The sequence below is a fragment of the Daphnia magna genome, linkage group LG7, assembly GCF_020631705.1.
Source record: "Daphnia magna isolate NIES linkage group LG7, ASM2063170v1.1, whole genome shotgun sequence".
Taxonomy (NCBI): Eukaryota; Metazoa; Arthropoda; class Branchiopoda; order Diplostraca; family Daphniidae; genus Daphnia; species Daphnia magna.
Genome location: NC_059188.1, coordinates 4546720 through 4572497, shown reverse-complemented (window position 1 = coordinate 4572497; position 25778 = coordinate 4546720). Strand labels below are relative to the sequence as shown.

The 25778-nt window shown below is 45.7% G+C and overlaps 2 protein-coding genes and 51 non-coding genes across 53 annotated transcripts; 52 read left to right on the top strand and 1 right to left on the bottom strand.

The window, feature by feature from the left end:
* The first annotated feature begins 273 nt into the window (after positions 1–273).
* LOC123474813 lies at positions 274–379 on the top strand. The gene has a single exon (XR_006649936.1). It is a non-coding gene; the product is annotated as a U6 spliceosomal RNA (small nuclear RNA).
* Positions 380–450: 71 nt separating this feature from the next.
* Positions 451–533, top strand: Trnat-ugu. The gene is given in 2 exon segments: positions 451–486; positions 498–533. It is a non-coding gene; the product is annotated as a tRNA-Thr (tRNA).
* A 113-nt stretch (positions 534–646) lies between these two features.
* Positions 647–731, top strand: Trnal-cag. Its single transcript has one exon. It is a non-coding gene; the product is annotated as a tRNA-Leu (tRNA).
* A 95-nt stretch (positions 732–826) lies between these two features.
* Trnas-aga lies at positions 827–908 on the top strand. Its single transcript has one exon. It is a non-coding gene; the product is annotated as a tRNA-Ser (tRNA).
* A 175-nt stretch (positions 909–1083) lies between these two features.
* Trnay-gua lies at positions 1084–1170 on the top strand. The gene is given in 2 exon segments: positions 1084–1120; positions 1135–1170. It is a non-coding gene; the product is annotated as a tRNA-Tyr (tRNA).
* A 439-nt stretch (positions 1171–1609) lies between these two features.
* Positions 1610–1715, top strand: LOC123474812. Its single transcript, XR_006649935.1, has one exon. It is a non-coding gene; the product is annotated as a U6 spliceosomal RNA (small nuclear RNA).
* Positions 1716–1786: 71 nt separating this feature from the next.
* Positions 1787–1869, top strand: Trnat-ugu. Its single transcript is given in 2 exon segments — positions 1787–1822; positions 1834–1869. It is a non-coding gene; the product is annotated as a tRNA-Thr (tRNA).
* Positions 1870–1982: 113 nt separating this feature from the next.
* Positions 1983–2066, top strand: Trnal-cag. Its single transcript has one exon. It is a non-coding gene; the product is annotated as a tRNA-Leu (tRNA).
* A 95-nt stretch (positions 2067–2161) lies between these two features.
* On the top strand, positions 2162–2243 carry Trnas-aga. The gene has a single exon. It is a non-coding gene; the product is annotated as a tRNA-Ser (tRNA).
* Positions 2244–2418: 175 nt separating this feature from the next.
* On the top strand, positions 2419–2505 carry Trnay-gua. The gene is given in 2 exon segments: positions 2419–2455; positions 2470–2505. It is a non-coding gene; the product is annotated as a tRNA-Tyr (tRNA).
* Positions 2506–2944: 439 nt separating this feature from the next.
* LOC123474811 lies at positions 2945–3050 on the top strand. Its single transcript, XR_006649934.1, has one exon. It is a non-coding gene; the product is annotated as a U6 spliceosomal RNA (small nuclear RNA).
* Positions 3051–3121: 71 nt separating this feature from the next.
* Positions 3122–3204, top strand: Trnat-ugu. The gene is given in 2 exon segments: positions 3122–3157; positions 3169–3204. It is a non-coding gene; the product is annotated as a tRNA-Thr (tRNA).
* A 113-nt stretch (positions 3205–3317) lies between these two features.
* Positions 3318–3401, top strand: Trnal-cag. Its single transcript has one exon. It is a non-coding gene; the product is annotated as a tRNA-Leu (tRNA).
* Positions 3402–3496: 95 nt separating this feature from the next.
* Trnas-aga lies at positions 3497–3578 on the top strand. The gene has a single exon. It is a non-coding gene; the product is annotated as a tRNA-Ser (tRNA).
* A 175-nt stretch (positions 3579–3753) lies between these two features.
* Positions 3754–3840, top strand: Trnay-gua. Its single transcript is given in 2 exon segments — positions 3754–3790; positions 3805–3840. It is a non-coding gene; the product is annotated as a tRNA-Tyr (tRNA).
* Positions 3841–4279: 439 nt separating this feature from the next.
* On the top strand, positions 4280–4385 carry LOC123474810. Its single transcript, XR_006649933.1, has one exon. It is a non-coding gene; the product is annotated as a U6 spliceosomal RNA (small nuclear RNA).
* Positions 4386–4456: 71 nt separating this feature from the next.
* On the top strand, positions 4457–4539 carry Trnat-ugu. Its single transcript is given in 2 exon segments — positions 4457–4492; positions 4504–4539. It is a non-coding gene; the product is annotated as a tRNA-Thr (tRNA).
* Positions 4540–4652: 113 nt separating this feature from the next.
* Positions 4653–4736, top strand: Trnal-cag. The gene has a single exon. It is a non-coding gene; the product is annotated as a tRNA-Leu (tRNA).
* A 95-nt stretch (positions 4737–4831) lies between these two features.
* On the top strand, positions 4832–4913 carry Trnas-aga. The gene has a single exon. It is a non-coding gene; the product is annotated as a tRNA-Ser (tRNA).
* Positions 4914–5088: 175 nt separating this feature from the next.
* On the top strand, positions 5089–5175 carry Trnay-gua. The gene is given in 2 exon segments: positions 5089–5125; positions 5140–5175. It is a non-coding gene; the product is annotated as a tRNA-Tyr (tRNA).
* A 439-nt stretch (positions 5176–5614) lies between these two features.
* Positions 5615–5720, top strand: LOC123474809. The gene has a single exon (XR_006649932.1). It is a non-coding gene; the product is annotated as a U6 spliceosomal RNA (small nuclear RNA).
* A 71-nt stretch (positions 5721–5791) lies between these two features.
* Trnat-ugu lies at positions 5792–5874 on the top strand. Its single transcript is given in 2 exon segments — positions 5792–5827; positions 5839–5874. It is a non-coding gene; the product is annotated as a tRNA-Thr (tRNA).
* A 113-nt stretch (positions 5875–5987) lies between these two features.
* Trnal-cag lies at positions 5988–6071 on the top strand. Its single transcript has one exon. It is a non-coding gene; the product is annotated as a tRNA-Leu (tRNA).
* Positions 6072–6166: 95 nt separating this feature from the next.
* Positions 6167–6248, top strand: Trnas-aga. Its single transcript has one exon. It is a non-coding gene; the product is annotated as a tRNA-Ser (tRNA).
* A 175-nt stretch (positions 6249–6423) lies between these two features.
* Positions 6424–6510, top strand: Trnay-gua. Its single transcript is given in 2 exon segments — positions 6424–6460; positions 6475–6510. It is a non-coding gene; the product is annotated as a tRNA-Tyr (tRNA).
* Positions 6511–6949: 439 nt separating this feature from the next.
* Positions 6950–7055, top strand: LOC123474808. Its single transcript, XR_006649931.1, has one exon. It is a non-coding gene; the product is annotated as a U6 spliceosomal RNA (small nuclear RNA).
* Positions 7056–7126: 71 nt separating this feature from the next.
* Positions 7127–7209, top strand: Trnat-ugu. Its single transcript is given in 2 exon segments — positions 7127–7162; positions 7174–7209. It is a non-coding gene; the product is annotated as a tRNA-Thr (tRNA).
* A 113-nt stretch (positions 7210–7322) lies between these two features.
* On the top strand, positions 7323–7406 carry Trnal-cag. The gene has a single exon. It is a non-coding gene; the product is annotated as a tRNA-Leu (tRNA).
* A 95-nt stretch (positions 7407–7501) lies between these two features.
* On the top strand, positions 7502–7583 carry Trnas-aga. The gene has a single exon. It is a non-coding gene; the product is annotated as a tRNA-Ser (tRNA).
* Positions 7584–7758: 175 nt separating this feature from the next.
* On the top strand, positions 7759–7845 carry Trnay-gua. Its single transcript is given in 2 exon segments — positions 7759–7795; positions 7810–7845. It is a non-coding gene; the product is annotated as a tRNA-Tyr (tRNA).
* Positions 7846–8284: 439 nt separating this feature from the next.
* Positions 8285–8390, top strand: LOC123474806. The gene has a single exon (XR_006649929.1). It is a non-coding gene; the product is annotated as a U6 spliceosomal RNA (small nuclear RNA).
* A 71-nt stretch (positions 8391–8461) lies between these two features.
* Positions 8462–8544, top strand: Trnat-ugu. Its single transcript is given in 2 exon segments — positions 8462–8497; positions 8509–8544. It is a non-coding gene; the product is annotated as a tRNA-Thr (tRNA).
* Positions 8545–8657: 113 nt separating this feature from the next.
* Positions 8658–8741, top strand: Trnal-cag. The gene has a single exon. It is a non-coding gene; the product is annotated as a tRNA-Leu (tRNA).
* A 95-nt stretch (positions 8742–8836) lies between these two features.
* Trnas-aga lies at positions 8837–8918 on the top strand. Its single transcript has one exon. It is a non-coding gene; the product is annotated as a tRNA-Ser (tRNA).
* A 175-nt stretch (positions 8919–9093) lies between these two features.
* Positions 9094–9180, top strand: Trnay-gua. Its single transcript is given in 2 exon segments — positions 9094–9130; positions 9145–9180. It is a non-coding gene; the product is annotated as a tRNA-Tyr (tRNA).
* A 439-nt stretch (positions 9181–9619) lies between these two features.
* On the top strand, positions 9620–9725 carry LOC123474805. The gene has a single exon (XR_006649928.1). It is a non-coding gene; the product is annotated as a U6 spliceosomal RNA (small nuclear RNA).
* Positions 9726–9796: 71 nt separating this feature from the next.
* Positions 9797–9879, top strand: Trnat-ugu. The gene is given in 2 exon segments: positions 9797–9832; positions 9844–9879. It is a non-coding gene; the product is annotated as a tRNA-Thr (tRNA).
* A 113-nt stretch (positions 9880–9992) lies between these two features.
* Trnal-cag lies at positions 9993–10076 on the top strand. Its single transcript has one exon. It is a non-coding gene; the product is annotated as a tRNA-Leu (tRNA).
* Positions 10077–10171: 95 nt separating this feature from the next.
* Trnas-aga lies at positions 10172–10253 on the top strand. Its single transcript has one exon. It is a non-coding gene; the product is annotated as a tRNA-Ser (tRNA).
* A 175-nt stretch (positions 10254–10428) lies between these two features.
* Trnay-gua lies at positions 10429–10515 on the top strand. The gene is given in 2 exon segments: positions 10429–10465; positions 10480–10515. It is a non-coding gene; the product is annotated as a tRNA-Tyr (tRNA).
* A 439-nt stretch (positions 10516–10954) lies between these two features.
* Positions 10955–11060, top strand: LOC123474804. The gene has a single exon (XR_006649927.1). It is a non-coding gene; the product is annotated as a U6 spliceosomal RNA (small nuclear RNA).
* A 71-nt stretch (positions 11061–11131) lies between these two features.
* On the top strand, positions 11132–11214 carry Trnat-ugu. Its single transcript is given in 2 exon segments — positions 11132–11167; positions 11179–11214. It is a non-coding gene; the product is annotated as a tRNA-Thr (tRNA).
* A 4717-nt stretch (positions 11215–15931) lies between these two features.
* On the bottom strand, positions 15932–16273 carry LOC123474457 (glycine, alanine and asparagine-rich protein-like). Its single transcript, XM_045176671.1, has one exon. The coding sequence runs from the start codon at positions 16271–16273 to the stop codon at positions 15932–15934; it is 342 nt and encodes a 113-aa protein (XP_045032606.1).
* A 726-nt stretch (positions 16274–16999) lies between these two features.
* On the top strand, positions 17000–17081 carry Trnas-aga. Its single transcript has one exon. It is a non-coding gene; the product is annotated as a tRNA-Ser (tRNA).
* Positions 17082–17256: 175 nt separating this feature from the next.
* Trnay-gua lies at positions 17257–17343 on the top strand. Its single transcript is given in 2 exon segments — positions 17257–17293; positions 17308–17343. It is a non-coding gene; the product is annotated as a tRNA-Tyr (tRNA).
* Positions 17344–17782: 439 nt separating this feature from the next.
* LOC123474803 lies at positions 17783–17888 on the top strand. Its single transcript, XR_006649926.1, has one exon. It is a non-coding gene; the product is annotated as a U6 spliceosomal RNA (small nuclear RNA).
* A 71-nt stretch (positions 17889–17959) lies between these two features.
* On the top strand, positions 17960–18042 carry Trnat-ugu. Its single transcript is given in 2 exon segments — positions 17960–17995; positions 18007–18042. It is a non-coding gene; the product is annotated as a tRNA-Thr (tRNA).
* Positions 18043–18155: 113 nt separating this feature from the next.
* Positions 18156–18239, top strand: Trnal-cag. The gene has a single exon. It is a non-coding gene; the product is annotated as a tRNA-Leu (tRNA).
* Positions 18240–18334: 95 nt separating this feature from the next.
* On the top strand, positions 18335–18416 carry Trnas-aga. Its single transcript has one exon. It is a non-coding gene; the product is annotated as a tRNA-Ser (tRNA).
* Positions 18417–18591: 175 nt separating this feature from the next.
* Trnay-gua lies at positions 18592–18678 on the top strand. The gene is given in 2 exon segments: positions 18592–18628; positions 18643–18678. It is a non-coding gene; the product is annotated as a tRNA-Tyr (tRNA).
* Positions 18679–20925: 2247 nt separating this feature from the next.
* On the top strand, positions 20926–23323 carry LOC116935343 (U3 small nucleolar RNA-associated protein 25-like). Its single transcript, XM_045176269.1, has 2 exons — positions 20926–21475; positions 23045–23323. The coding sequence occupies exons 1-2, from the start codon at positions 21014–21016 to the stop codon at positions 23321–23323; spliced, it is 741 nt and encodes a 246-aa protein (XP_045032204.1). The 5' UTR covers positions 20926–21013.
* A 2086-nt stretch (positions 23324–25409) lies between these two features.
* Positions 25410–25514, top strand: LOC123474793. The gene has a single exon (XR_006649919.1). It is a non-coding gene; the product is annotated as a U6 spliceosomal RNA (small nuclear RNA).
* Positions 25515–25585: 71 nt separating this feature from the next.
* Trnat-ugu lies at positions 25586–25668 on the top strand. The gene is given in 2 exon segments: positions 25586–25621; positions 25633–25668. It is a non-coding gene; the product is annotated as a tRNA-Thr (tRNA).
* Positions 25669–25778: the final 110 nt, after the last annotated feature.

Here is a 25778-nt window from a genome sequence, read left to right as displayed (position 1 = left end):
ATACGCCATGGATTGAGCAGAAGTTCCTGGACGTTAGCTGCACTAATTCAATACATCGTTGAATACTCTTTCGTCAAGTCGGCCCAAGAGCACTGCGCATGGGGGACACACAAAAGCAAATATCTGAATACAGTTCATTTTAGGAAATCTGACAGCTGACTGACTATCACTATTCAATAGATCATTTCCACGTACAAACAACGTTAAGCTGCAGCAACGGATTGGACTTGAAAAATAAGAGGTACAAAAGCTTTGGTCGGCATTATTGTTACTGTATTCCACACGGAATACATATACTAAAATTGGAACGATACAGAGAAGATTAGCATGGCCCCTGCGCAAGGATGACACGCAAAATCGTGAAGCGTTCCACATTTTTGGCCATGTTCATTAAGTAAACCAAAACCCGTCTAATACGGATAGCTATGTCTTTGCGAGTTGATCCTATCAGCCTTCTTAGCTCAGTGGCAGAGCACTAGTCTTGTAAACACCTGGCTAACTAGGGGTCATGAGTTCAATTCTCATAGAGGGCACAATGCACTGAAGACATTTATATAATTGTTAACATACGCGTAGCCACAAAATCATGATCACAATGTAAGTGAAATACAGGGGACCACTCCCCAAAATTATTCAAAGGCATTCAGTCAGGATGGCCGAGCGGTCCAAGGCGCTGCGTTCAGGTCGCAGTCCAGTTCTCTGGGCGAGGGTTCGAATCCCTCCTTCTGACACACACGTAAAAGATTTATATCAAAACCAATTGAAGTAGATCAGCTGTTAATGAGTTATAGCGGGTTTTCATCAATTGTTCTGACATTAACTAACAGCAGATGTGGCCGAGTGGTTAAGGCGACTGACTAGAAATCAGTTTCCCTTCGGGAGCGTAGGTTCGAATCCTACCATCTGCGTTGCGGTGGGTAGCACGCGTAACGATAAGAAAACTAGGAAATTGCGCTGCTTACTATTACAGTTACTATACGTGAGAATTGAATGAGATTTTTGTTAATACTTACTGAAGTTTGCTCAGTTGTCACGCACACCATTTCTATTGATAGTACTCAACTGAATCTAAAGATTCATGTCCCTTCGATAGCTCAGTTGGTAGAGCGGTGGACTGTAGCATTGTACAAAGATATCCATAGGTCACTGGTTCAACTCCGGTTCGAAGGACTGTACACTTGATTTCTTTTCTGTTTGTTTTTTTGTCTCTGTTCGTTGCAATGCTTTCAAACAAATCTGGCTTTTTACACCACGTACAAATTCCCCACCGTGATGGTGCACCAGAATGAGAAACGTGCTCGCTGGTAAAAAAAGAGAGCATAGATTCACGATTGTTATACGCCATGGATTGAGCAGAAGTTCCTGGACGTTAGCTGCACTAATTCAATACATCGTTGAATACTCTTTCGTCAAGTCGGCCCAAGAGCACTGCGCATGGGGGACACACAAAAGCAAATATCTGAATACAGTTCATTTTAGGAAATCTGACAGCTGACTGACTATCACTATTCAATAGATCATTTCCACGTACAAACAACGTTAAGCTGCAGCAACGGATTGGACTTGAAAAATAAGAGGTACAAAAGCTTTGGTCGGCATTATTGTTACTGTATTCCACACGGAATACATATACTAAAATTGGAACGATACAGAGAAGATTAGCATGGCCCCTGCGCAAGGATGACACGCAAAATCGTGAAGCGTTCCACATTTTTGGCCATGTTCATTAAGTAAACCAAAACCCGTCTAATACGGATAGCTATGTCTTTGCGAGTTGATCCTATCAGCCTTCTTAGCTCAGTGGCAGAGCACTAGTCTTGTAAACACCTGGCTAACTAGGGGTCATGAGTTCAATTCTCATAGAGGGCACAATGCACTGAAGACATTTATATAATTGTTAACATACGCGTAGCCACAAAATCATGATCACAATGTAAGTGAAATACAGGGGACCACTCCCCAAAATTATTCAAAGGCATTCAGTCAGGATGGCCGAGCGGTCCAAGGCGCTGCGTTCAGGTCGCAGTCCAGTTCTCTGGGCGAGGGTTCGAATCCCTCTTCTGACACACACGTAAAAGATTTATATCAAAACCAATTGAAGTAGATCAGCTGTTAATGAGTTATAGCGGGTTTTCATCAATTGTTCTGACATTAACTAACAGCAGATGTGGCCGAGTGGTTAAGGCGACTGACTAGAAATCAGTTTCCCTTCGGGAGCGTAGGTTCGAATCCTACCATCTGCGTTGCGGTGGGTAGCACGCGTAACGATAAGAAAACTAGGAAATTGCGCTGCTTACTATTACAGTTACTATACGTGAGAATTGAATGAGATTTTTGTTAATACTTACTGAAGTTTGCTCAGTTGTCACGCACACCATTTCTATTGATAGTACTCAACTGAATCTAAAGATTCATGTCCCTTCGATAGCTCAGTTGGTAGAGCGGTGGACTGTAGCATTGTACAAAGATATCCATAGGTCACTGGTTCAACTCCGGTTCGAAGGACTGTACACTTGATTTCTTTTCTGTTTGTTTTTTTGTCTCTGTTCGTTGCAATGCTTTCAAACAAATCTGGCTTTTTACACCACGTACAAATTCCCCACCGTGATGGTGCACCAGAATGAGAAACGTGCTCGCTGGTAAAAAAAGAGAGCATAGATTCACGATTGTTATACGCCATGGATTGAGCAGAAGTTCCTGGACGTTAGCTGCACTAATTCAATACATCGTTGAATACTCTTTCGTCAAGTCGGCCCAAGAGCACTGCGCATGGGGGACACACAAAAGCAAATATCTGAATACAGTTCATTTTAGGAAATCTGACAGCTGACTGACTATCACTATTCAATAGATCATTTCCACGTACAAACAACGTTAAGCTGCAGCAACGGATTGGACTTGAAAAATAAGAGGTACAAAAGCTTTGGTCGGCATTATTGTTACTGTATTCCACACGGAATACATATACTAAAATTGGAACGATACAGAGAAGATTAGCATGGCCCCTGCGCAAGGATGACACGCAAAATCGTGAAGCGTTCCACATTTTTGGCCATGTTCATTAAGTAAACCAAAACCCGTCTAATACGGATAGCTATGTCTTTGCGAGTTGATCCTATCAGCCTTCTTAGCTCAGTGGCAGAGCACTAGTCTTGTAAACACCTGGCTAACTAGGGGTCATGAGTTCAATTCTCATAGAGGGCACAATGCACTGAAGACATTTATATAATTGTTAACATACGCGTAGCCACAAAATCATGATCACAATGTAAGTGAAATACAGGGGACCACTCCCCAAAATTATTCAAAGGCATTCAGTCAGGATGGCCGAGCGGTCCAAGGCGCTGCGTTCAGGTCGCAGTCCAGTTCTCTGGGCGAGGGTTCGAATCCCTCTTCTGACACACACGTAAAAGATTTATATCAAAACCAATTGAAGTAGATCAGCTGTTAATGAGTTATAGCGGGTTTTCATCAATTGTTCTGACATTAACTAACAGCAGATGTGGCCGAGTGGTTAAGGCGACTGACTAGAAATCAGTTTCCCTTCGGGAGCGTAGGTTCGAATCCTACCATCTGCGTTGCGGTGGGTAGCACGCGTAACGATAAGAAAACTAGGAAATTGCGCTGCTTACTATTACAGTTACTATACGTGAGAATTGAATGAGATTTTTGTTAATACTTACTGAAGTTTGCTCAGTTGTCACGCACACCATTTCTATTGATAGTACTCAACTGAATCTAAAGATTCATGTCCCTTCGATAGCTCAGTTGGTAGAGCGGTGGACTGTAGCATTGTACAAAGATATCCATAGGTCACTGGTTCAACTCCGGTTCGAAGGACTGTACACTTGATTTCTTTTCTGTTTGTTTTTTTGTCTCTGTTCGTTGCAATGCTTTCAAACAAATCTGGCTTTTTACACCACGTACAAATTCCCCACCGTGATGGTGCACCAGAATGAGAAACGTGCTCGCTGGTAAAAAAAGAGAGCATAGATTCACGATTGTTATACGCCATGGATTGAGCAGAAGTTCCTGGACGTTAGCTGCACTAATTCAATACATCGTTGAATACTCTTTCGTCAAGTCGGCCCAAGAGCACTGCGCATGGGGGACACACAAAAGCAAATATCTGAATACAGTTCATTTTAGGAAATCTGACAGCTGACTGACTATCACTATTCAATAGATCATTTCCACGTACAAACAACGTTAAGCTGCAGCAACGGATTGGACTTGAAAAATAAGAGGTACAAAAGCTTTGGTCGGCATTATTGTTACTGTATTCCACACGGAATACATATACTAAAATTGGAACGATACAGAGAAGATTAGCATGGCCCCTGCGCAAGGATGACACGCAAAATCGTGAAGCGTTCCACATTTTTGGCCATGTTCATTAAGTAAACCAAAACCCGTCTAATACGGATAGCTATGTCTTTGCGAGTTGATCCTATCAGCCTTCTTAGCTCAGTGGCAGAGCACTAGTCTTGTAAACACCTGGCTAACTAGGGGTCATGAGTTCAATTCTCATAGAGGGCACAATGCACTGAAGACATTTATATAATTGTTAACATACGCGTAGCCACAAAATCATGATCACAATGTAAGTGAAATACAGGGGACCACTCCCCAAAATTATTCAAAGGCATTCAGTCAGGATGGCCGAGCGGTCCAAGGCGCTGCGTTCAGGTCGCAGTCCAGTTCTCTGGGCGAGGGTTCGAATCCCTCTTCTGACACACACGTAAAAGATTTATATCAAAACCAATTGAAGTAGATCAGCTGTTAATGAGTTATAGCGGGTTTTCATCAATTGTTCTGACATTAACTAACAGCAGATGTGGCCGAGTGGTTAAGGCGACTGACTAGAAATCAGTTTCCCTTCGGGAGCGTAGGTTCGAATCCTACCATCTGCGTTGCGGTGGGTAGCACGCGTAACGATAAGAAAACTAGGAAATTGCGCTGCTTACTATTACAGTTACTATACGTGAGAATTGAATGAGATTTTTGTTAATACTTACTGAAGTTTGCTCAGTTGTCACGCACACCATTTCTATTGATAGTACTCAACTGAATCTAAAGATTCATGTCCCTTCGATAGCTCAGTTGGTAGAGCGGTGGACTGTAGCATTGTACAAAGATATCCATAGGTCACTGGTTCAACTCCGGTTCGAAGGACTGTACACTTGATTTCTTTTCTGTTTGTTTTTTTGTCTCTGTTCGTTGCAATGCTTTCAAACAAATCTGGCTTTTTACACCACGTACAAATTCCCCACCGTGATGGTGCACCAGAATGAGAAACGTGCTCGCTGGTAAAAAAAGAGAGCATAGATTCACGATTGTTATACGCCATGGATTGAGCAGAAGTTCCTGGACGTTAGCTGCACTAATTCAATACATCGTTGAATACTCTTTCGTCAAGTCGGCCCAAGAGCACTGCGCATGGGGGACACACAAAAGCAAATATCTGAATACAGTTCATTTTAGGAAATCTGACAGCTGACTGACTATCACTATTCAATAGATCATTTCCACGTACAAACAACGTTAAGCTGCAGCAACGGATTGGACTTGAAAAATAAGAGGTACAAAAGCTTTGGTCGGCATTATTGTTACTGTATTCCACACGGAATACATATACTAAAATTGGAACGATACAGAGAAGATTAGCATGGCCCCTGCGCAAGGATGACACGCAAAATCGTGAAGCGTTCCACATTTTTGGCCATGTTCATTAAGTAAACCAAAACCCGTCTAATACGGATAGCTATGTCTTTGCGAGTTGATCCTATCAGCCTTCTTAGCTCAGTGGCAGAGCACTAGTCTTGTAAACACCTGGCTAACTAGGGGTCATGAGTTCAATTCTCATAGAGGGCACAATGCACTGAAGACATTTATATAATTGTTAACATACGCGTAGCCACAAAATCATGATCACAATGTAAGTGAAATACAGGGGACCACTCCCCAAAATTATTCAAAGGCATTCAGTCAGGATGGCCGAGCGGTCCAAGGCGCTGCGTTCAGGTCGCAGTCCAGTTCTCTGGGCGAGGGTTCGAATCCCTCTTCTGACACACACGTAAAAGATTTATATCAAAACCAATTGAAGTAGATCAGCTGTTAATGAGTTATAGCGGGTTTTCATCAATTGTTCTGACATTAACTAACAGCAGATGTGGCCGAGTGGTTAAGGCGACTGACTAGAAATCAGTTTCCCTTCGGGAGCGTAGGTTCGAATCCTACCATCTGCGTTGCGGTGGGTAGCGCGCGTAACGATAAGAAAACTAGGAAATTGCGCTGCTTACTATTACAGTTACTATACGTGAGAATTGAATGAGATTTTTGTTAATACTTACTGAAGTTTGCTCAGTTGTCACGCACACCATTTCTATTGATAGTACTCAACTGAATCTAAAGATTCATGTCCCTTCGATAGCTCAGTTGGTAGAGCGGTGGACTGTAGCATTGTACAAAGATATCCATAGGTCACTGGTTCAACTCCGGTTCGAAGGACTGTACACTTGATTTCTTTTCTGTTTGTTTTTTTGTCTCTGTTCGTTGCAATGCTTTCAAACAAATCTGGCTTTTTACACCACGTACAAATTCCCCACCGTGATGGTGCACCAGAATGAGAAACGTGCTCGCTGGTAAAAAAAGAGAGCATAGATTCACGATTGTTATACGCCATGGATTGAGCAGAAGTTCCTGGACGTTAGCTGCACTAATTCAATACATCGTTGAATACTCTTTCGTCAAGTCGGCCCAAGAGCACTGCGCATGGGGGACACACAAAAGCAAATATCTGAATACAGTTCATTTTAGGAAATCTGACAGCTGACTGACTATCACTATTCAATAGATCATTTCCACGTACAAACAACGTTAAGCTGCAGCAACGGATTGGACTTGAAAAATAAGAGGTACAAAAGCTTTGGTCGGCATTATTGTTACTGTATTCCACACGGAATACATATACTAAAATTGGAACGATACAGAGAAGATTAGCATGGCCCCTGCGCAAGGATGACACGCAAAATCGTGAAGCGTTCCACATTTTTGGCCATGTTCATTAAGTAAACCAAAACCCGTCTAATACGGATAGCTATGTCTTTGCGAGTTGATCCTATCAGCCTTCTTAGCTCAGTGGCAGAGCACTAGTCTTGTAAACACCTGGCTAACTAGGGGTCATGAGTTCAATTCTCATAGAGGGCACAATGCACTGAAGACATTTATATAATTGTTAACATACGCGTAGCCACAAAATCATGATCACAATGTAAGTGAAATACAGGGGACCACTCCCCAAAATTATTCAAAGGCATTCAGTCAGGATGGCCGAGCGGTCCAAGGCGCTGCGTTCAGGTCGCAGTCCAGTTCTCTGGGCGAGGGTTCGAATCCCTCTTCTGACACACACGTAAAAGATTTATATCAAAACCAATTGAAGTAGATCAGCTGTTAATGAGTTATAGCGGGTTTTCATCAATTGTTCTGACATTAACTAACAGCAGATGTGGCCGAGTGGTTAAGGCGACTGACTAGAAATCAGTTTCCCTTCGGGAGCGTAGGTTCGAATCCTACCATCTGCGTTGCGGTGGGTAGCGCGCGTAACGATAAGAAAACTAGGAAATTGCGCTGCTTACTATTACAGTTACTATACGTGAGAATTGAATGAGATTTTTGTTAATACTTACTGAAGTTTGCTCAGTTGTCACGCACACCATTTCTATTGATAGTACTCAACTGAATCTAAAGATTCATGTCCCTTCGATAGCTCAGTTGGTAGAGCGGTGGACTGTAGCATTGTACAAAGATATCCATAGGTCACTGGTTCAACTCCGGTTCGAAGGACTGTACACTTGATTTCTTTTCTGTTTGTTTTTTTGTCTCTGTTCGTTGCAATGCTTTCAAACAAATCTGGCTTTTTACACCACGTACAAATTCCCCACCGTGATGGTGCACCAGAATGAGAAACGTGCTCGCTGGTAAAAAAAGAGAGCATAGATTCACGATTGTTATACGCCATGGATTGAGCAGAAGTTCCTGGACGTTAGCTGCACTAATTCAATACATCGTTGAATACTCTTTCGTCAAGTCGGCCCAAGAGCACTGCGCATGGGGGACACACAAAAGCAAATATCTGAATACAGTTCATTTTAGGAAATCTGACAGCTGACTGACTATCACTATTCAATAGATCATTTCCACGTACAAACAACGTTAAGCTGCAGCAACGGATTGGACTTGAAAAATAAGAGGTACAAAAGCTTTGGTCGGCATTATTGTTACTGTATTCCACACGGAATACATATACTAAAATTGGAACGATACAGAGAAGATTAGCATGGCCCCTGCGCAAGGATGACACGCAAAATCGTGAAGCGTTCCACATTTTTGGCCATGTTCATTAAGTAAACCAAAACCCGTCTAATACGGATAGCTATGTCTTTGCGAGTTGATCCTATCAGCCTTCTTAGCTCAGTGGCAGAGCACTAGTCTTGTAAACACCTGGCTAACTAGGGGTCATGAGTTCAATTCTCATAGAGGGCACAATGCACTGAAGACATTTATATAATTGTTAACATACGCGTAGCCACAAAATCATGATCACAATGTAAGTGAAATACAGGGGACCACTCCCCAAAATTATTCAAAGGCATTCAGTCAGGATGGCCGAGCGGTCCAAGGCGCTGCGTTCAGGTCGCAGTCCAGTTCTCTGGGCGAGGGTTCGAATCCCTCTTCTGACACACACGTAAAAGATTTATATCAAAACCAATTGAAGTAGATCAGCTGTTAATGAGTTATAGCGGGTTTTCATCAATTGTTCTGACATTAACTAACAGCAGATGTGGCCGAGTGGTTAAGGCGACTGACTAGAAATCAGTTTCCCTTCGGGAGCGTAGGTTCGAATCCTACCATCTGCGTTGCGGTGGGTAGCGCGCGTAACGATAAGAAAACTAGGAAATTGCGCTGCTTACTATTACAGTTACTATACGTGAGAATTGAATGAGATTTTTGTTAATACTTACTGAAGTTTGCTCAGTTGTCACGCACACCATTTCTATTGATAGTACTCAACTGAATCTAAAGATTCATGTCCCTTCGATAGCTCAGTTGGTAGAGCGGTGGACTGTAGCATTGTACAAAGATATCCATAGGTCACTGGTTCAACTCCGGTTCGAAGGACTGTACACTTGATTTCTTTTCTGTTTGTTTTTTTGTCTCTGTTCGTTGCAATGCTTTCAAACAAATCTGGCTTTTTACACCACGTACAAATTCCCCACCGTGATGGTGCACCAGAATGAGAAACGTGCTCGCTGGTAAAAAAAGAGAGCATAGATTCACGATTGTTATACGCCATGGATTGAGCAGAAGTTCCTGGACGTTAGCTGCACTAATTCAATACATCGTTGAATACTCTTTCGTCAAGTCGGCCCAAGAGCACTGCGCATGGGGGACACACAAAAGCAAATATCTGAATACAGTTCATTTTAGGAAATCTGACAGCTGACTGACTATCACTATTCAATAGATCATTTCCACGTACAAACAACGTTAAGCTGCAGCAACGGATTGGACTTGAAAAATAAGAGGTACAAAAGCTTTGGTCGGCATTATTGTTACTGTATTCCACACGGAATACATATACTAAAATTGGAACGATACAGAGAAGATTAGCATGGCCCCTGCGCAAGGATGACACGCAAAATCGTGAAGCGTTCCACATTTTTGGCCATGTTCATTAAGTAAACCAAAACCCGTCTAATACGGATAGCTATGTCTTTGCGAGTTGATCCTATCAGCCTTCTTAGCTCAGTGGCAGAGCACTAGTCTTGTAAACACCTGGCTAACTAGGGGTCATGAGTTCAATTCTCATAGAGGGCACAATGCACTGAAGACATTTATATAATTGTTAACATACGCGTAGCCACAAAATCATGATCACAATGTAAGTGAAATACAGGGGACCACTCCCCAAAATTATTCAAAGGCATTCAGTCAGGATGGCCGAGCGGTCCAAGGCGCTGCGTTCAGGTCGCAGTCCAGTTCTCTGGGCGAGGGTTCGAATCCCTCTTCTGACACACACGTAAAAGATTTATATCAAAACCAATTGAAGTAGATCAGCTGTTAATGAGTTATAGCGGGTTTTCATCAATTGTTCTGACATTAACTAACAGCAGATGTGGCCGAGTGGTTAAGGCGACTGACTAGAAATCAGTTTCCCTTCGGGAGCGTAGGTTCGAATCCTACCATCTGCGTTGCGGTGGGTAGCGCGCGTAACGATAAGAAAACTAGGAAATTGCGCTGCTTACTATTACAGTTACTATACGTGAGAATTGAATGAGATTTTTGTTAATACTTACTGAAGTTTGCTCAGTTGTCACGCACACCATTTCTATTGATAGTACTCAACTGAATCTAAAGATTCATGTCCCTTCGATAGCTCAGTTGGTAGAGCGGTGGACTGTAGCATTGTACAAAGATATCCATAGGTCACTGGTTCAACTCCGGTTCGAAGGACTGTACACTTGATTTCTTTTCTGTTTGTTTTTTTGTCTCTGTTCGTTGCAATGCTTTCAAACAAATCTGGCTTTTTACACCACGTACAAATTCCCCACCGTGATGGTGCACCAGAATGAGAAACGTGCTCGCTGGTAAAAAAAGAGAGCATAGATTCACGATTGTTATACGCCATGGATTGAGCAGAAGTTCCTGGACGTTAGCTGCACTAATTCAATACATCGTTGAATACTCTTTCGTCAAGTCGGCCCAAGAGCACTGCGCATGGGGGACACACAAAAGCAAATATCTGAATACAGTTCATTTTAGGAAATCTGACAGCTGACTGACTATCACTATTCAATAGATCATTTCCACGTACAAACAACGTTAAGCTGCAGCAACGGATTGGACTTGAAAAATAAGAGGTACAAAAGCTTTGGTCGGCATTATTGTTACTGTATTCCACACGGAATACATATACTAAAATTGGAACGATACAGAGAAGATTAGCATGGCCCCTGCGCAAGGATGACACGCAAAATCGTGAAGCGTTCCACATTTTTGGCCATGTTCATTAAGTAAACCAAAACCCGTCTAATACGGATAGCTATGTCTTTGCGAGTTGATCCTATCAGCCTTCTTAGCTCAGTGGCAGAGCACTAGTCTTGTAAACACCTGGCTAACTAGGGGTCATGAGTTCAATTCTCATAGAGGGCACAATGCACTGAAGACATTTATATAATTGTTAACATACGCGTAGCCACAAAATCATGATCACAATGTAAGTGAAATACAAGGGACCACTCCCCAAAATTATTCAAAGGCATTCAGTCAGGATGGCCGAGCGGTCCAAGGCGCTGCGTTCAGGTCGCAGTCCAGTTCTCTGGGCTTTTGTGTCTTTATGCGATCGAAGGATCGCCACTGTATTTAAACTACACACGGGGAGTCCACGAGAATGTAAGATGAGACGGACATGAAAGTATTACTTGATCGCATCAGAACGCGAGCCCGAATGACCCCTCAGCCACCGCGCTCGCCGCTCCTCTAGCGGCGTTTTCTTTGCGCCACCAATATCACACATACACACTTGACAGACATGATCCACACACATACATCACAACCCTTCCCGAGCCGCCGCTCTACAGCGATGGCCAATCTTCACCGAATGGCGGCGCCGGAGACAATATAGGTCAACGATAAGAAAATAGATGAAGGCGACGAAGATACATGGGAAATACCGCGCACGTCGACGGGATTGGAGGATAGTTGGAACATAACATGGAGATAATTGCGGGGAGGAATACATTCTTCACATACCAGATTAAACAGAAATAATGACTCGCGGCTTGCGTGTGCGGGGGCTTCTGCGAGGCGTCACGCCCGATGGGGCCGGTAGTGGTCGCTGCCCAGTAGACGTGTAATCGGGATCGCCTGCTGCCGTTTCACCTCCAGCACCGCTCGTGGAAGATGATTCCACCTCCTCCGCCGATGTCGCTGGAACCAACAAGCGGAGGAATCGCCTGTTTCGCCACAAAACGCTGCCACTCGCAAATTTGATGCGATACGAGCGGTATCGCCCGATCGCCACTATTACACCAACGCGGTCCCATAATTTTGTGTCCGGGTCTTGCACTCTTACCGACGAACCGATGGATAGCGGACGGAGAGGGCGCGTCCTGGCGTCGTAACGAAAGCGGACTGCAGCATCAGCTGCCGCCTTGTGCTCCCGTGCCGCTATCGCTTCTTTCCATTGGCTTGCGTATGATGATCGGTGGGCTGGTATGATAGACCGAAGTTGATGACCGAACACTATCTGGGCCGGCGACAAACCACTTTCATGTGGCATATTACGGAATTCTAGGAGTCCGGTGAGGAAGGCTTCCGATGTTAAGTCGCCTGATGGTGCTAGCTTTGCCACCAACTCCTTTACCGCCTTCACCGCCGCTTCAGCGTGCCCATTGCTTTGGGGGTAATGTGGCGACGAATTGCCCCATTCGACCCCCCACCGCTTCAGAGCCTCCTGGAAAATTCCGGCACTGAATTGGGGGCCGCCATCCGATCGGAGGCGCATCGGTACACCCAGTTCCACGAAATTACTTACAACGGCTTGCACCACTTCACGTGCAGTCGGATCGCGTCGCCATTGATGTACCACCGGCCAACCGGATAGCCTGTCGGCGTACACCAGCACATGTAGTGATCCGTGCTGAAATAAATCTGCAGACACGTCTTGGAAAACGTATGTTGGTGGCGGGTCGGACGTCATCGGCTCCTGGCAATGGCTCGGCAAACGCTCCTGGCATGTAGCGCATCGCTCGATGAGCATGGTCACATCATTCGTGATTCCAGGCCAGTAGATCGTCTGCTGGGCGCGCCTTTTCGTCCTGACAATGCCTTGGTGAGCCGCATGCAGCTTGTTCAACATGTCCTGACGTGCCGCCATGGGTACAACGATTCGTGAACCGTATAGGACGATGCCGTTATCCACTGATAAATGATTCCGAATCGACCAGAATTGCCGGATGTGATCGGGGGTGCGCGCACGGTCGACAGCAAATCCGGATTCTACGGCGGCCACCAGATCGACGTAATGGGGGTCCGCTGATGCCGTCACTCGCAAGTTTTCGAATAGATTATCCGTCAAATGGCTCGAGAGATCCGACTCGTCATGTGGGCTGCAAATGCTGCTGATGCCTTGAAGTGTGATGCGACGCACGGAATACGCCAACTCCGCTCCGACGCATTCATCGTCCACCGCCGGATCATTCACAGGTGCCCGCGATAATGCATCGGGAATAGCGTGGTCTTTTCCCTTCCGCCATATCGTTGTGAAGGCGTACGGGGAGAGACGCTCCTTCAGGCGCTGGATCTTGGGATTATCGATAGCATCCAATGTGTATCGATCCAATATGGCCACCAATGCTTGGTGATCCACCACCAATGTAAAATTGGGTAATCCGGATAAGTAAAGTCGGCATTTCCGGATTGCCCATTCCACCGCTGCCAACTCGAGTTCCACCACTGCATATCTCGACTCCGTATCCGAGCACCAGCGAGAATTGGCGTCCACCAGCTTCCAGGAATCGCCATGTCGTTGTAAAAGCGCATATCCCATACCGTGTTTGCGCGAGGCATCGACCTGGATTGTCGTTTCACGCATGGGGTCGAAGTGCACCAACACAGGCGGAGAGATAAGGGCCAGTTTTACAGCTTCGAAAGACCGATCATGATCTTCGGTCCATACGAAAGGATTGCGCGTGCTGAGAAGTGGACGAAGGGGACTCTTGGCCGCCGCCACTTCAGTAGAAAATCCCGCCAATTGTTCAACCAACCCCATGAAAGAACGCAGCTCTGATACGTTGGTTGGCTTGGGAAAATGCGACAGCGCTTTGAGTTTTTCTTCCTCGATGGTGATGCCGCCGTGCCGGATATCATATCCGACCCAAGAAATGCGGGATTGAGCAAACCGAAATTTCTCCTTACTGAAGGTGATTCCTGCCGTCCGCGCTGCCTGCAATACTGCACATACTCCCGCGACGTGGGCTGGAAATGTCCGGTCAAATCGCAGCAAGTCGTCAACCACTCTCACGGTGTTAGACAATGCTGCAAACGCGACATCCGCTCGCCGATTGTACTCGTCCCCGGAACAACATAATCCCATGGACGCGCGAAGGAATTTGTATCGACCCCAGGGGGTCATAAACGTAGTCAGATGTTGGCAGGAGGGATGGAGGGGTATCTGATAATACCCGTTGGCCGCATCGAAGCTTGTGAAATATCGGCTTTCACTATCCACTTCCGCTACCGCGTCGCGTGGTGTACGCGTTGGATGGGTAGGCCGTAACACGAATTTGTTTAGGCGTGTATGATCGACACATATACGAATTTTTCCAGTTTTTGCATTCCGAATGACGACTAATGGAGCGGCCCACTCCGACGCCTCGCTAACTGCCACGATCACCTTTTTCGCCACCAGGTCGTCTAGCACACGCTTCACGTCAGAACGATCCCCGAAAGCAATGGGTCGCGCACCATTGACATAAAATGGGACTGCATCGTCGCGGAGCTGAATTACCATATCCGGGCCTGCCATTTTGCGTAACCCCTCTTCCTGGTTAAAAACCATTTCAAACTCGGCGCTGATAGCCGCCTCGATGGTCGAAATCTGCTCCGCGGTAGGCTCCATGGGGATGTAAATATCCTTGAGAAACGTCCCGCCAGATGAAGTGGAAGTTGTGTCACTTGGTGGATTTTCCTCCGGCAATAAAAACGTAACCGAACGCACTCGAGACAGCGGCTTCGGGTATTGTCGATGCAAAATATTTAATTCGACGCAATCCAACCGGCATAAGAGCATGCCGCGGATTTCCGGGCAGAACACAATCGTGATATGAGCGCTCCGATCTCCATACCGGATATGAATGTCTCGCTGTCCGATGGATAACAACGGAGAGGATCTGTCGGCCATCACTAGGTCAAATGACGAAGCCGCCAGATCCTTTTCAACTAGGCCCAAAGCTGCCATAACGTCGCGGCCACCGACACTGACCTCAGCACCTGGATCGGGAATAACGTCACTGATTTGAGCACCGACACTGCCATCGTCACGAATCACGTCCAACAATATGGTCGGAGAGCAGCGCCGCCGATGAGTATCTTGGACATTTCCGATGGTTATGTGGGCCATTTTGGATTTAGATCCGACGCCCATTCCTCCATTTGCCCCGAATTTCCCTTTGTCGCGAGTGGGGCATCTGGGGGAAAAATGATCAGGCTTTCCACATGCATGGCAATTCTTGCCCATCGCCGGACATGTCGCCCCATTCACATGGGTCGAGCGGCCACACGCGCCGCACTCGTTCAATGAACGATTGTCAACCTTGCCGTTCTTGGGGTGAATAGCTGCAACACCGGATTGTCCACTCAGAGTGCGCTCGTTCGCACGGGCCGACTCTTCGCTGCGACAAATGTTGACCGCCACCTGCAAACCGGGGAAAGGACTGATGGCCAATAATTTCTTCTTCGTCTCAGCGTCGCGCGTCCCGGCGATGATACGAGTCACCAGTCTCGTTTCGGAACACGCACCACATAAATCTGCTGCTTCTGCTAGACGGCGCAGGCCGATGTAAAAATACTCGAACGATTCTAATGGACCTTGACGACGTTCTTCAAACGCCACTCGGTCTAGTGCCACATTGCGTTTCGCCCGGATGTAATCCGCGATGAGGTCGAGCACTTGGTTGGGGGTCGTAACTGTTGCGGGTGTGATCCCCAATGCCACTTCTACCACCTGTTGCATCGTAGAGTCTAGGGCCATGCGAAAAGCGGCCATCTGTTCCGTGACCGGATACGTGAGAAGCTGGTTCAACTCTGCGAAATCATTCCACCGATTTCTCCAAGAACGCAGTAGCGAAATAGTGATATCGCCGTGAAGCTAATCCATTCCAGATGGATCGAGCCGCCGCCTCGGATGTGGAACCGCATGCCCAGCAACGCCACCGGTACCAACACCAACGCCGCTGCTGCCGGCACCACCACCACCGCCACTAGCGCCACCGCTGCCTCCCCCACTAGCGCCACCACCCGCGCCGCCGCCAACAGCTCCACCAGCGCCACCACCGGCTGTGAGAAAAGCTTGAAGTTGCGCCGTCAAGGTCGTCAGCTGGGCTGCAATGGTCGTCTGGCCTTGTTCTATGGCGTCGATGCGAGCGTCATTAGCCGTAATGGCGGCCGTTGCCGCATTGGCCGCAGCCAACGCATCAGCTGCCGTTGTCATGCTGACCGGGGTCGAATTGCGGGGGGAATTATATGAATCCCAATGTTTTGACGAACGAAGGAAATATGGATTGTTCATCAAGTTAACACGTCAAAAGGGGCCACTCTTGAACCGCGTGTTACTGAAGAACGACGGGATGGATGAGCTGAGGGCCGAGAATATCTCACGCTAAATGTCTACACTACTTCTATTCGATTGCCGGATAAACCAAACTGAGACGCCACCGATCACATGTAAGAAACGGGGAAGCTGAGCACAAAACCAAAATGGCGGCGCCCACCGACACACTGAACACGTGGTGGCTAACGATGGTACAGCAAATGGAAGATTACAAAGCCGAAACTGAGAAAAAGGTTATACCAACTGCGCCATGTTGTGTCTTTATGCGATCGAAGGATCGCCACTGTATTTAAACTACACACGGGGAGTCCACGAGAATGTAAGATGAGACGGACATGAAAGTATTACTTGATCGCATCAGAACGCGAGCCCGAATGACCCCTCAGCCAGCGCGCTCGCCGCTCCTCTAGCGGCGTTTTCTTTGCGCCACCAATATCACACATACACACTTGACAGACATGATCCACACACATACATCACATGGGCGAGGGTTCGAATCCCTCTTCTGACACACACGTAAAAGATTTATATCAAAACCAATTGAAGTAGATCAGCTGTTAATGAGTTATAGCGGGTTTTCATCAATTGTTCTGACATTAACTAACAGCAGATGTGGCCGAGTGGTTAAGTGGACTGACTAGAAATCAGTTTCCCTTCGGGAGCGTAGGTTCGAATCCTACCATCTGCGTTGCGGTGGGTAGCGCGCGTAACGATAAGAAAACTAGGAAATTGCGCTGCTTACTATTACAGTTACTATACGTGAGAATTGAATGAGATTTTTGTTAATACTTACTGAAGTTTGCTCAGTTGTCACGCACACCATTTCTATTGATAGTACTCAACTGAATCTAAAGATTCATGTCCCTTCGATAGCTCAGTTGGTAGAGCGGTGGACTGTAGCATTGTACAAAGATATCCATAGGTCACTGGTTCAACTCCGGTTCGAAGGACTGTACACTTGATTTCTTTTCTGTTTGTTTTTTTGTCTCTGTTCGTTGCAATGCTTTCAAACAAATCTGGCTTTTTACACCACGTACAAATTCCCCACCGTGATGGTGCACCAGAATGAGAAACGTGCTCGCTGTTAAAAAAAGAGAGCATAGATTCACGATTGTTATACGCCATGGATTGAGCAGAAGTTCCTGGACGTTAGCTGCACTAATTCAATACATCGTTGAATACTCTTTCGTCAAGTCGGCCCAAGAGCACTGCGCATGGGGGACACACAAAAGCAAATATCTGAATACAGTTCATTTTAGGAAATCTGACAGCTGACTGACTATCACTATTCAATAGATCATTTCCACGTACAAACAACGTTAAGCTGCAGCAACGGATTGGACTTGAAAAATAAGAGGTACAAAAGCTTTGGTCGGCATTATTGTTACTGTATTCCACACGGAATACATATACTAAAATTGGAACGATACAGAGAAGATTAGCATGGCCCCTGCGCAAGGATGACACGCAAAATCGTGAAGCGTTCCACATTTTTGGCCATGTTCATTAAGTAAACCAAAACCCGTCTAATACGGATAGCTATGTCTTTGCGAGTTGATCCTATCAGCCTTCTTAGCTCAGTGGCAGAGCACTAGTCTTGTAAACACTTGGCTAACTAGAGGTCATGAGTTCAATTCTCATAGAGGGCACAATGCACTGAAGACATTTATATAATTGTTAACATACGCGTAGCCACAAAATCATGATCACAATGTAAGTGAAATACAGGGGACCACTCCCCAAAATTATTCAAAGGCATTCAGTCAGGATGGCCGAGCGGTCCAAGGCGCTGCGTTCAGGTCGCAGTCCAGTTCTCTGGGCGAGGGTTCGAATCCCTCTTCTGACACACACGTAAAAGATTTATATCAAAACCAATTGAAGTAGATCAGCTGTTAATGAGTTATAGCGGGTTTTCATCAATTGTTCTGACATTAACTAACAGCAGATGTGGCCGAGTGGTTAAGGCGACTGACTAGAAATCAGTTTCCCTTCGGGAGTGTAGGTTCGAATCCTACCATCTGCGTTGCGGTGGGTAGCGCGCGTAACGATAAGAAAACTAGGAAATTGCGCTGCTTACTATTACAGTTACTATACGTGAGAATTGAATGAGATTTTTGTTAATACTTACTGAAGTTTGCTCAGTTGTCACGCACACCATTTCTATTGATAGTACTCAACTGAATCTAAAGATTCATGTCCCTTCGATAGCTCAGTTGGTAGAGCGGTGGACTGTAGCATTGTACAAAGATATCCATAGGTCACTGGTTCAACTCCGGTTCGAAGGACTGTACACTTGATTTCTTTTCTGTTTGTTTTTTGTCTCTGTTCGTTGCAATGCTTTCAAACAAATCTGGCTTTTTACACCACGTACAAATTCCCCACCGTGATGGTGCACCAGAATGAGAAACGTGCTCGCTGGTAAAAAAAAGAGAGCATAGATTCACGATTGTTATACGCCATGGATTGAGCAGAAGTTCCTGGACGTTAGCTGCACTAATTCAATACATCGTTGAATACTCTTTCGTCAAGTCGGCCCAAGAGCACTGCGCATGGGGGACACACAAAAGCAAATATCTGAATACAGTTCATTTTAGGAAATCTGACAGCTGACTGACTATCACTATTCAATAGATCATTTCCACGTACAAACAACGTTAAGCTGCAGCAACGGATTGGACTTGAAAAATAAGAGGTACAAAAGCTTTGGTCGGCATTATTGTTACTGTATTCCACACGGAATACATATACTAAAATTGGAACGATACATATTAGAAACGGCTGTCCATTTGGCAAACCCGCTTTACCCCCTTCCCCTCCTTTGAGCAAGTGACGACGCCAGGCTTTTCTTTTAGTCTGGCAACATGGGTGGGAGTCATCTTAGAAAAGGGGGGGCTTCCTTTATTCCTTCTTCTTGTCCGTGATCTCGTGGAGTGTGGTAACGCTGTATGTGCTCTGTGTTTCGTATGTGTGTCTCTAATGTTGCTTTGTGTATCCATGGTGTCGCCAACAATATACACTCAGTGCATTATATCCTTTTATTTTCAATAGGTTATGGGCCCAGAACACGCCAATTAATCGACAAGAATGAATCACGAAGCCTCGAGAGAAGTCAACAGAATAACGAAGTTAAGCGGTCCGGAAAAATGGACCTCGTTTAGATATGGGTGTACACTGCTGCTGCAACGAGCACGTGTTCTCAACGTCGTCACGAGACTTGAACCTCGACCCGAACTGGTAATTATTGTCTTTCTATGTAGACGTCTTGCGAGACAAAGAACAAAGCTTGAATTTTGAGAATTTTTCTTTACAAAAGAAAATGAGAGAGACGAAAAATTGTAATGATGGCGAAAGACTAAGCTTTTTTCCTGGACATAGAAGAAAGAGATTTGATTTGACGAGTAGTTGTAAGTGATGTTTCTATCCAACGGCTGCTCAGAATGAAGTCAATGACCAGTTTTTTTTTAAATTATGAAACGTATTACAGTAATTGTGGGGCCAGACTTGCTTCTTTGCAGCCACGTGTTGGTATAGAAATATGACACTACCTGATGATGGAAAAACATTAAATGCTTGGCTTATTGTTCAAGTTTGCAGTCGTAAATAGTGTTTCTATCAGATAGGCAATTCACATGATACCTGTAAGCTTGACTTTGTTTTCAGCCGGCCAAAGCAGTCTGAATTAATCCTCTCACTATATAGCCTCTGTCTGAAATCGAAACACTATACTGCCATTCTAGCATGAATTGTGAAGAAATTTTATGTCGTTGTAAATCGGGTAAACGCATTTGCTTGGGACAAATTATCGTTCACGTCACTCAGGCCTCACACACGCCACACTCGCATTTAACGAGTGGTGAAAGTCACGATCGTTTGATTAAAACAAAATATAAATATATATTTATATATAAATATATGTATGTATACATATTTTATGCGCGTACCAGGACACGACAGAGTACCACTGTTTGTTCTATTGAGAACTCACACATAATTATGCTGTTCCTTGAGAGCTCACATACGCAGACGCGGCATATTACGCACGCCAGTTAATTAACGTTATGTTCAATTATTGACAGAACCTCAATGAGAACCAGGAGGTCGCGAACCAAAATCTGATAGACGCTTGGGACATGAAGGATGCAGAGGCGAGAATTATAATATTCTGCAACGTTGAGGGGCCACAGCAAACTCTCATCGAAGGATGTGCGTCCTCCGCGGAAATGTGGGAGCGTCTGATACTGCAATACGCCAACGCTGCTCCTATCAACGGCAATTTACTGCTAGAGAAATTTTTCAACTACAAATACAATCCTGGTATACTAACTATACAGTTCATAAAGCTAAAGAATCTTGTTGACTCACACATGATTACCGTTCACAGAGCACAGAGTGCTGGATCATGTTGCAGTATACACAAACTTGGCAGAAGAGCTGAGAAACTTGGAATCACCTGTCACTGAACAACAACTCGTTGTGAAAATTATCCAAACACTGCCCCCCAGTTTTCGCTCATTCCGTTCGGCTTGGGACAATCTACCAAGAAACGAGCAAACAATAGCAAACCTAACACCAAGACTGGTAAACGAAGAAGCCATCAGCAGAGCGGCCAACAACGGCGCGATGGATCCGACCGATACGGCCTTCTTTGCGTTCCACTCGCCTAAGGCAGCCGCTTTCGCCGGGCAGAGCGCTGCAAAGACACCCCCAGGGCAAAGTTTCGACAACGCAGCACACGCGCAAGGGGGATTCCGTGGCCGTGGACGAGGCCCCTACTTTACGGGCGAATGGCGAGGACGCGGCAGAGGCAGAGGAGGAAGAGGAGGTAGAGGTGGTGGCAGCTCCAATCCGCACAACCACTCATACGCACGAAAAGATGGACAACAACAAAACGATCAGCAGCAAAGCAGCCAACATGCCGGCTCAGTCGTCTGCTTCAACTGCAATGGAAATGGACACAAAGCTTATCAGTGTCCAACAAAAAGAGAAGAAGAACGTGGTCAGGCGAGACAAGAAAATTTCAACAAGAAAAGAGGTTTTGGTTGTATCTCTTCGTCATTGTGTCTGGTTGCACGGGAACACAAGGTCTGGAACGCTGATTCGGGCGCAACCAATCACATGACTGATCAACGGTCCTTCTTCACCACTTTCAAAATAATTCCACCCGGAACATGGAAAATCAATGGAATTGGTGGTGTTGAACTACAAGCCCTTGGTATAGGAAACATCGACGTCATTACAGAAGTAGATGGTGTGAAGCTTGAAGGAACATTCCACGACGTGTTATACGTTCCCGGTCTTGGAATTAATCTTTTTTCAATTGGAGCAGCCACCGACTGTAACGTCAATGTTGAGTTCACTGATACACAGGTCTTTTTCGCTAATAAGGAAACTAACGAAAAATCCATGACTGGCTCTCGTGTCGAAAACTCCCTCTACAGATTATGCGCTACGACCAAAAACCCAACGGAACTGAGCGAAGAATCTTCAACAGCGCTCTACGGTGTTGGTAATGGGAGTACCAAGGCGTCCCTCGAACTTTGGCATAGAAGATTCGGCCATCTCAACTGTCAAGACATTTTAAAGATCAACAAATCTAAAGCAGTATACGGCCTGCACCTCAACGACGTCAAAAAACCACTCATATGCGAAGGTTGCATCTTTGGAAAGCTCCACCGTAGCAAGTTCCCAACCGGATGCGGCCGCGTGGAAAATATCGGCGACTTGATCCACTCCGATGTCGGGGGTCCATTACACGTGCCAACTCCTGAAGGCCATCGCTTCTTCGTCATCTTCAAAGACGACAACAGCAGTTATACAGTAGCCAAACTCATGAAGACGAAAAATGAAGCTGGCACGCATTTCATGGAATTTGCAGAAATGATGAAAACCCAAACCGGAAGGCCAATAAAAATACTCAGGACGGACCAAGGAACCGACATCCTCGGTGGAAACTTTAGCGAATACAAAAAACGTACTGGTCTTATTCATCAAACTACTGCTAGGTACACTCCACAACAAAACTCTCGTTCCGAGAGAACGATGCGTACAGTTGTAGAGGCCGTGAGAAGTGGCCTGTACACTAACGACAACAGCAACCAACTTCCGTGCAACATCAGAAATGAAGTCAGAGAACTCTGGGGCAAATTTCTTCTGTCTATCGTTTACATATTCAACCGGACTCTCACCAGCCACACAGAAGTCACTCCGTTCGAGAAATTATTCGGCAAGAAACCATCGGTTGCCCACCTAAGGGTTCTCGGCTGCCGCGCATACGCCCACGTTCCCGACCAGCTACGCAAGAAACTAGATCCTAAAGGCGAAGCATGTTGGATGGTCGGCTACGGTGAAAATCAAAAGGCCTGGCGACTTTGGAACCCTGTTGAGAGGAAAATAATCGTTTCCCGTGATGTGACCTTCGATGAAACAATCCTGATTGGAGATCACCCACTCACAGCTGAAAAGGGCAATAGCCCAATGGAACCAATGCAACTATTAGTAGAAGTACTTAATCAGGTATCTCGCTTATACTAGTAGCCATACATAAACAAACCAAATATATTTTTTGTGTATATATATTTATGTATGTGTATGTATACATTCATATATGTATATATATTTTTTATATATATATCCGTTTTTTTTATCCACCAGACTCAACTAATCGAAGGTGTAGATGAAAGCCAAGACACTCCCGATAATCAAGATGCATCAGTCGAAGAAGCTCCCCAAGTCGAGGCCTTAGAGGAGGAGATTGAACGGGCTCCTGGCGGCAGAAATGAAGAGGGTACGGAAGTCCTCGACGTTGCGAATGCGGAACCTGTTCACGCTGTGACTCCTGATCACGCCAACAAGAATCAAGAAGTGGATGAAGTCCCCAACGTTGACGCCTCACCAATATCGATTCACGATTCACACAATTATCGAAGGTAAAAACTAATCGCCGTTACAAAAAAAAATTACTGGCACTCACCACCTTCCATATATATTTCATAGACCAACAAGATCCGGCCGCGTGCCAAGATACACGGATCGATACATGGAATATATGGAATCATTCGGAAATGCAGCATCCACTGATCCAGCCCCTAAGCGCTCTTCATTTTTCGAACTAGAAGTTGATGAACCACAAACCTACAAACAAGCGGTGGAATCAAGATATGCGGAACAGTGGTTACCAGCTTTCAAGTCGGAGTATGACTCTCAGATCAAGAACAAATCGTGGGTGCTCATCCCACAATCCCATGTACCAACTGAGTGCGCTATACTGCCTCACAAATGGGTTGGGAAATATAAGCCGGGCTATGGAGACCCACTGCAGCCAGATTTCGTGGCCCCACGCTTTAAAGGAAGATTAACAGTTGTTGGATGTCACCAGCAGTACGGCGTCGACTACGAAGAAACGTATGCACCTGTGCCACGCCTTGACTCAATTCGATCTGTTCTATCACTCACCGCATCACTCGGATACAAATCATTTCAGTTCGACGTGGCCACTGCGTTTCTGAACGCGGATGTTGACAAACCAATTTTCATGACCCAACCCGAAGGATTCGTGGTGTCTGGAAAAGAGGATCACGTGTGTAAGCTTTTGAAAGCGGTCTACGGCATAAAGCAGGCTCCCCGTCTTTGGTGCAAGACCTTCATCGCCGCCCTACTCAGATATGGTTTTAAGGCACTGGACGCAGATATGTGCGTGTTCATCCTGGTCAACAATAGCATCGTGTCATATCTCTTCATCTGGGTAGATGACGGATGGTTTTCTAGCAGTTCTGATGAGGAGTGTCAACGCTTCGCTACTTGGATCGGTAACGAATTTGAAGTAAGATGTCTCCCCCGACCAGATTCGTTGGTATGAACATCGAGTACGACAGGGAAAATAGACAAGTATTTCTCTCGCAGCAGCACTCGATACTCAAGGCACTGGAACAGTTCGGCATGACGGATAGCCGTCCCAAGCTGACCCCAGCCGAATCCAGCGTTCACCTTTCTAGTTCGATGGTGCCACGCAACGAGGGGAAAGTGGACATGTCTTTAATCCCCTACCGTGCGGCAGTTGGATTCCTGCTCTATCTCTCATCTACCACTAGACCGGACATTGCCTACGGCGTTGGACAAGTGTCTAAATTTTGTGAAAACCCACAGCCGGCGCACTGGAACGCAGTCAAACGTATATTCGCTTATCTGAAAGGTACGCTCGACTTCGGTATATGGCTGGGTGGACGGAAGGATGAAGGAGCCGTAGTCTATACCGACGCCGACTACGCCAGTGATGTAGACGACCGAAAATCCATCTCAGGATGCATCGCTTTCTACAAGGGAGGGCCAGTCGCATGGTCGTGCAGGAGACAAGAATGTGTGTCCATCTCGACTACCGAGTCGGAATATGTGTCCTTATCGGATGGAGCGAAGACAGCTCTTTGGCTCAACGCGCTGGCTAACGGCCTAAACTCATCTCCGGTCCCAATGGAAAAGTCTTCAGGCGACGAGGTACCACCAAATCCCGTTAAGATGTATTGCGACAATCAAAGTGCTATTTGTCTGGTCAAAAATCCGGTCCATCCGCGGCGATCAAAACACATTGACGTGAGATATCACTTTGTAAGACAGCTGCAAGAAAACAACAAGATCGCCGTCGAATTCGTTAGCTCCAAAGACCAACTGGCCGACATCTTCACGAAGGCTTTGCCAGCGCCAAGGTTCCAAGAGTTACGTGAACGCATCGGGGTAGGACCATACGAGAAGAATTGAGGAGGTACGGGTTTGAGAGAGGGTATTAGAAACGGCTGTCCATTTGGCAAACCCGCTTTACCCCCTTCCCCTCCTTTGAGCAAGTGACGACGCCAGGCTTTTCTTTTAGTCTGGCAACATGGGTGGGAGTCATCTTAGAAAAGGGGGGGCTTCCTTTATTCCTTCTTCTTGTCCGTGATCTCGTGGAGTGTGGTAACGCTGTATGTGCTCTGTGTTTCGTATGTGTGTCTCTAATGTTGCTTTGTGTATCCATGGTGTCGCCAACAATATACACTCAGTGCATTATATCCTTTTATTTTCAATAATACAGAGAAGATTAGCATGGCCCCTGCGCAAGGATGACACGCAAAATCGTGAAGCGTTCCACATTTTTGGCCATGTTCATTAAGTAAACCAAAACCCGTCTAATACGGATAGCTATGTCTTTGCGAGTTGATCCTATCAGCCTTCTTAGCTCAGTGGCAGAGCACTAGTCTTGTAAACACCTGGCTAACTAGGGGTCATGAGTTCAATTCTCATAGAGGGCACAATGCACTGAAGACATTTATATAATTGTTAACATACGCGTAGCCACAAAATCATGATCACAATGTAAGTGAAATACAGGGGACCACTCCCCAAAATTATTGCAAAGGCA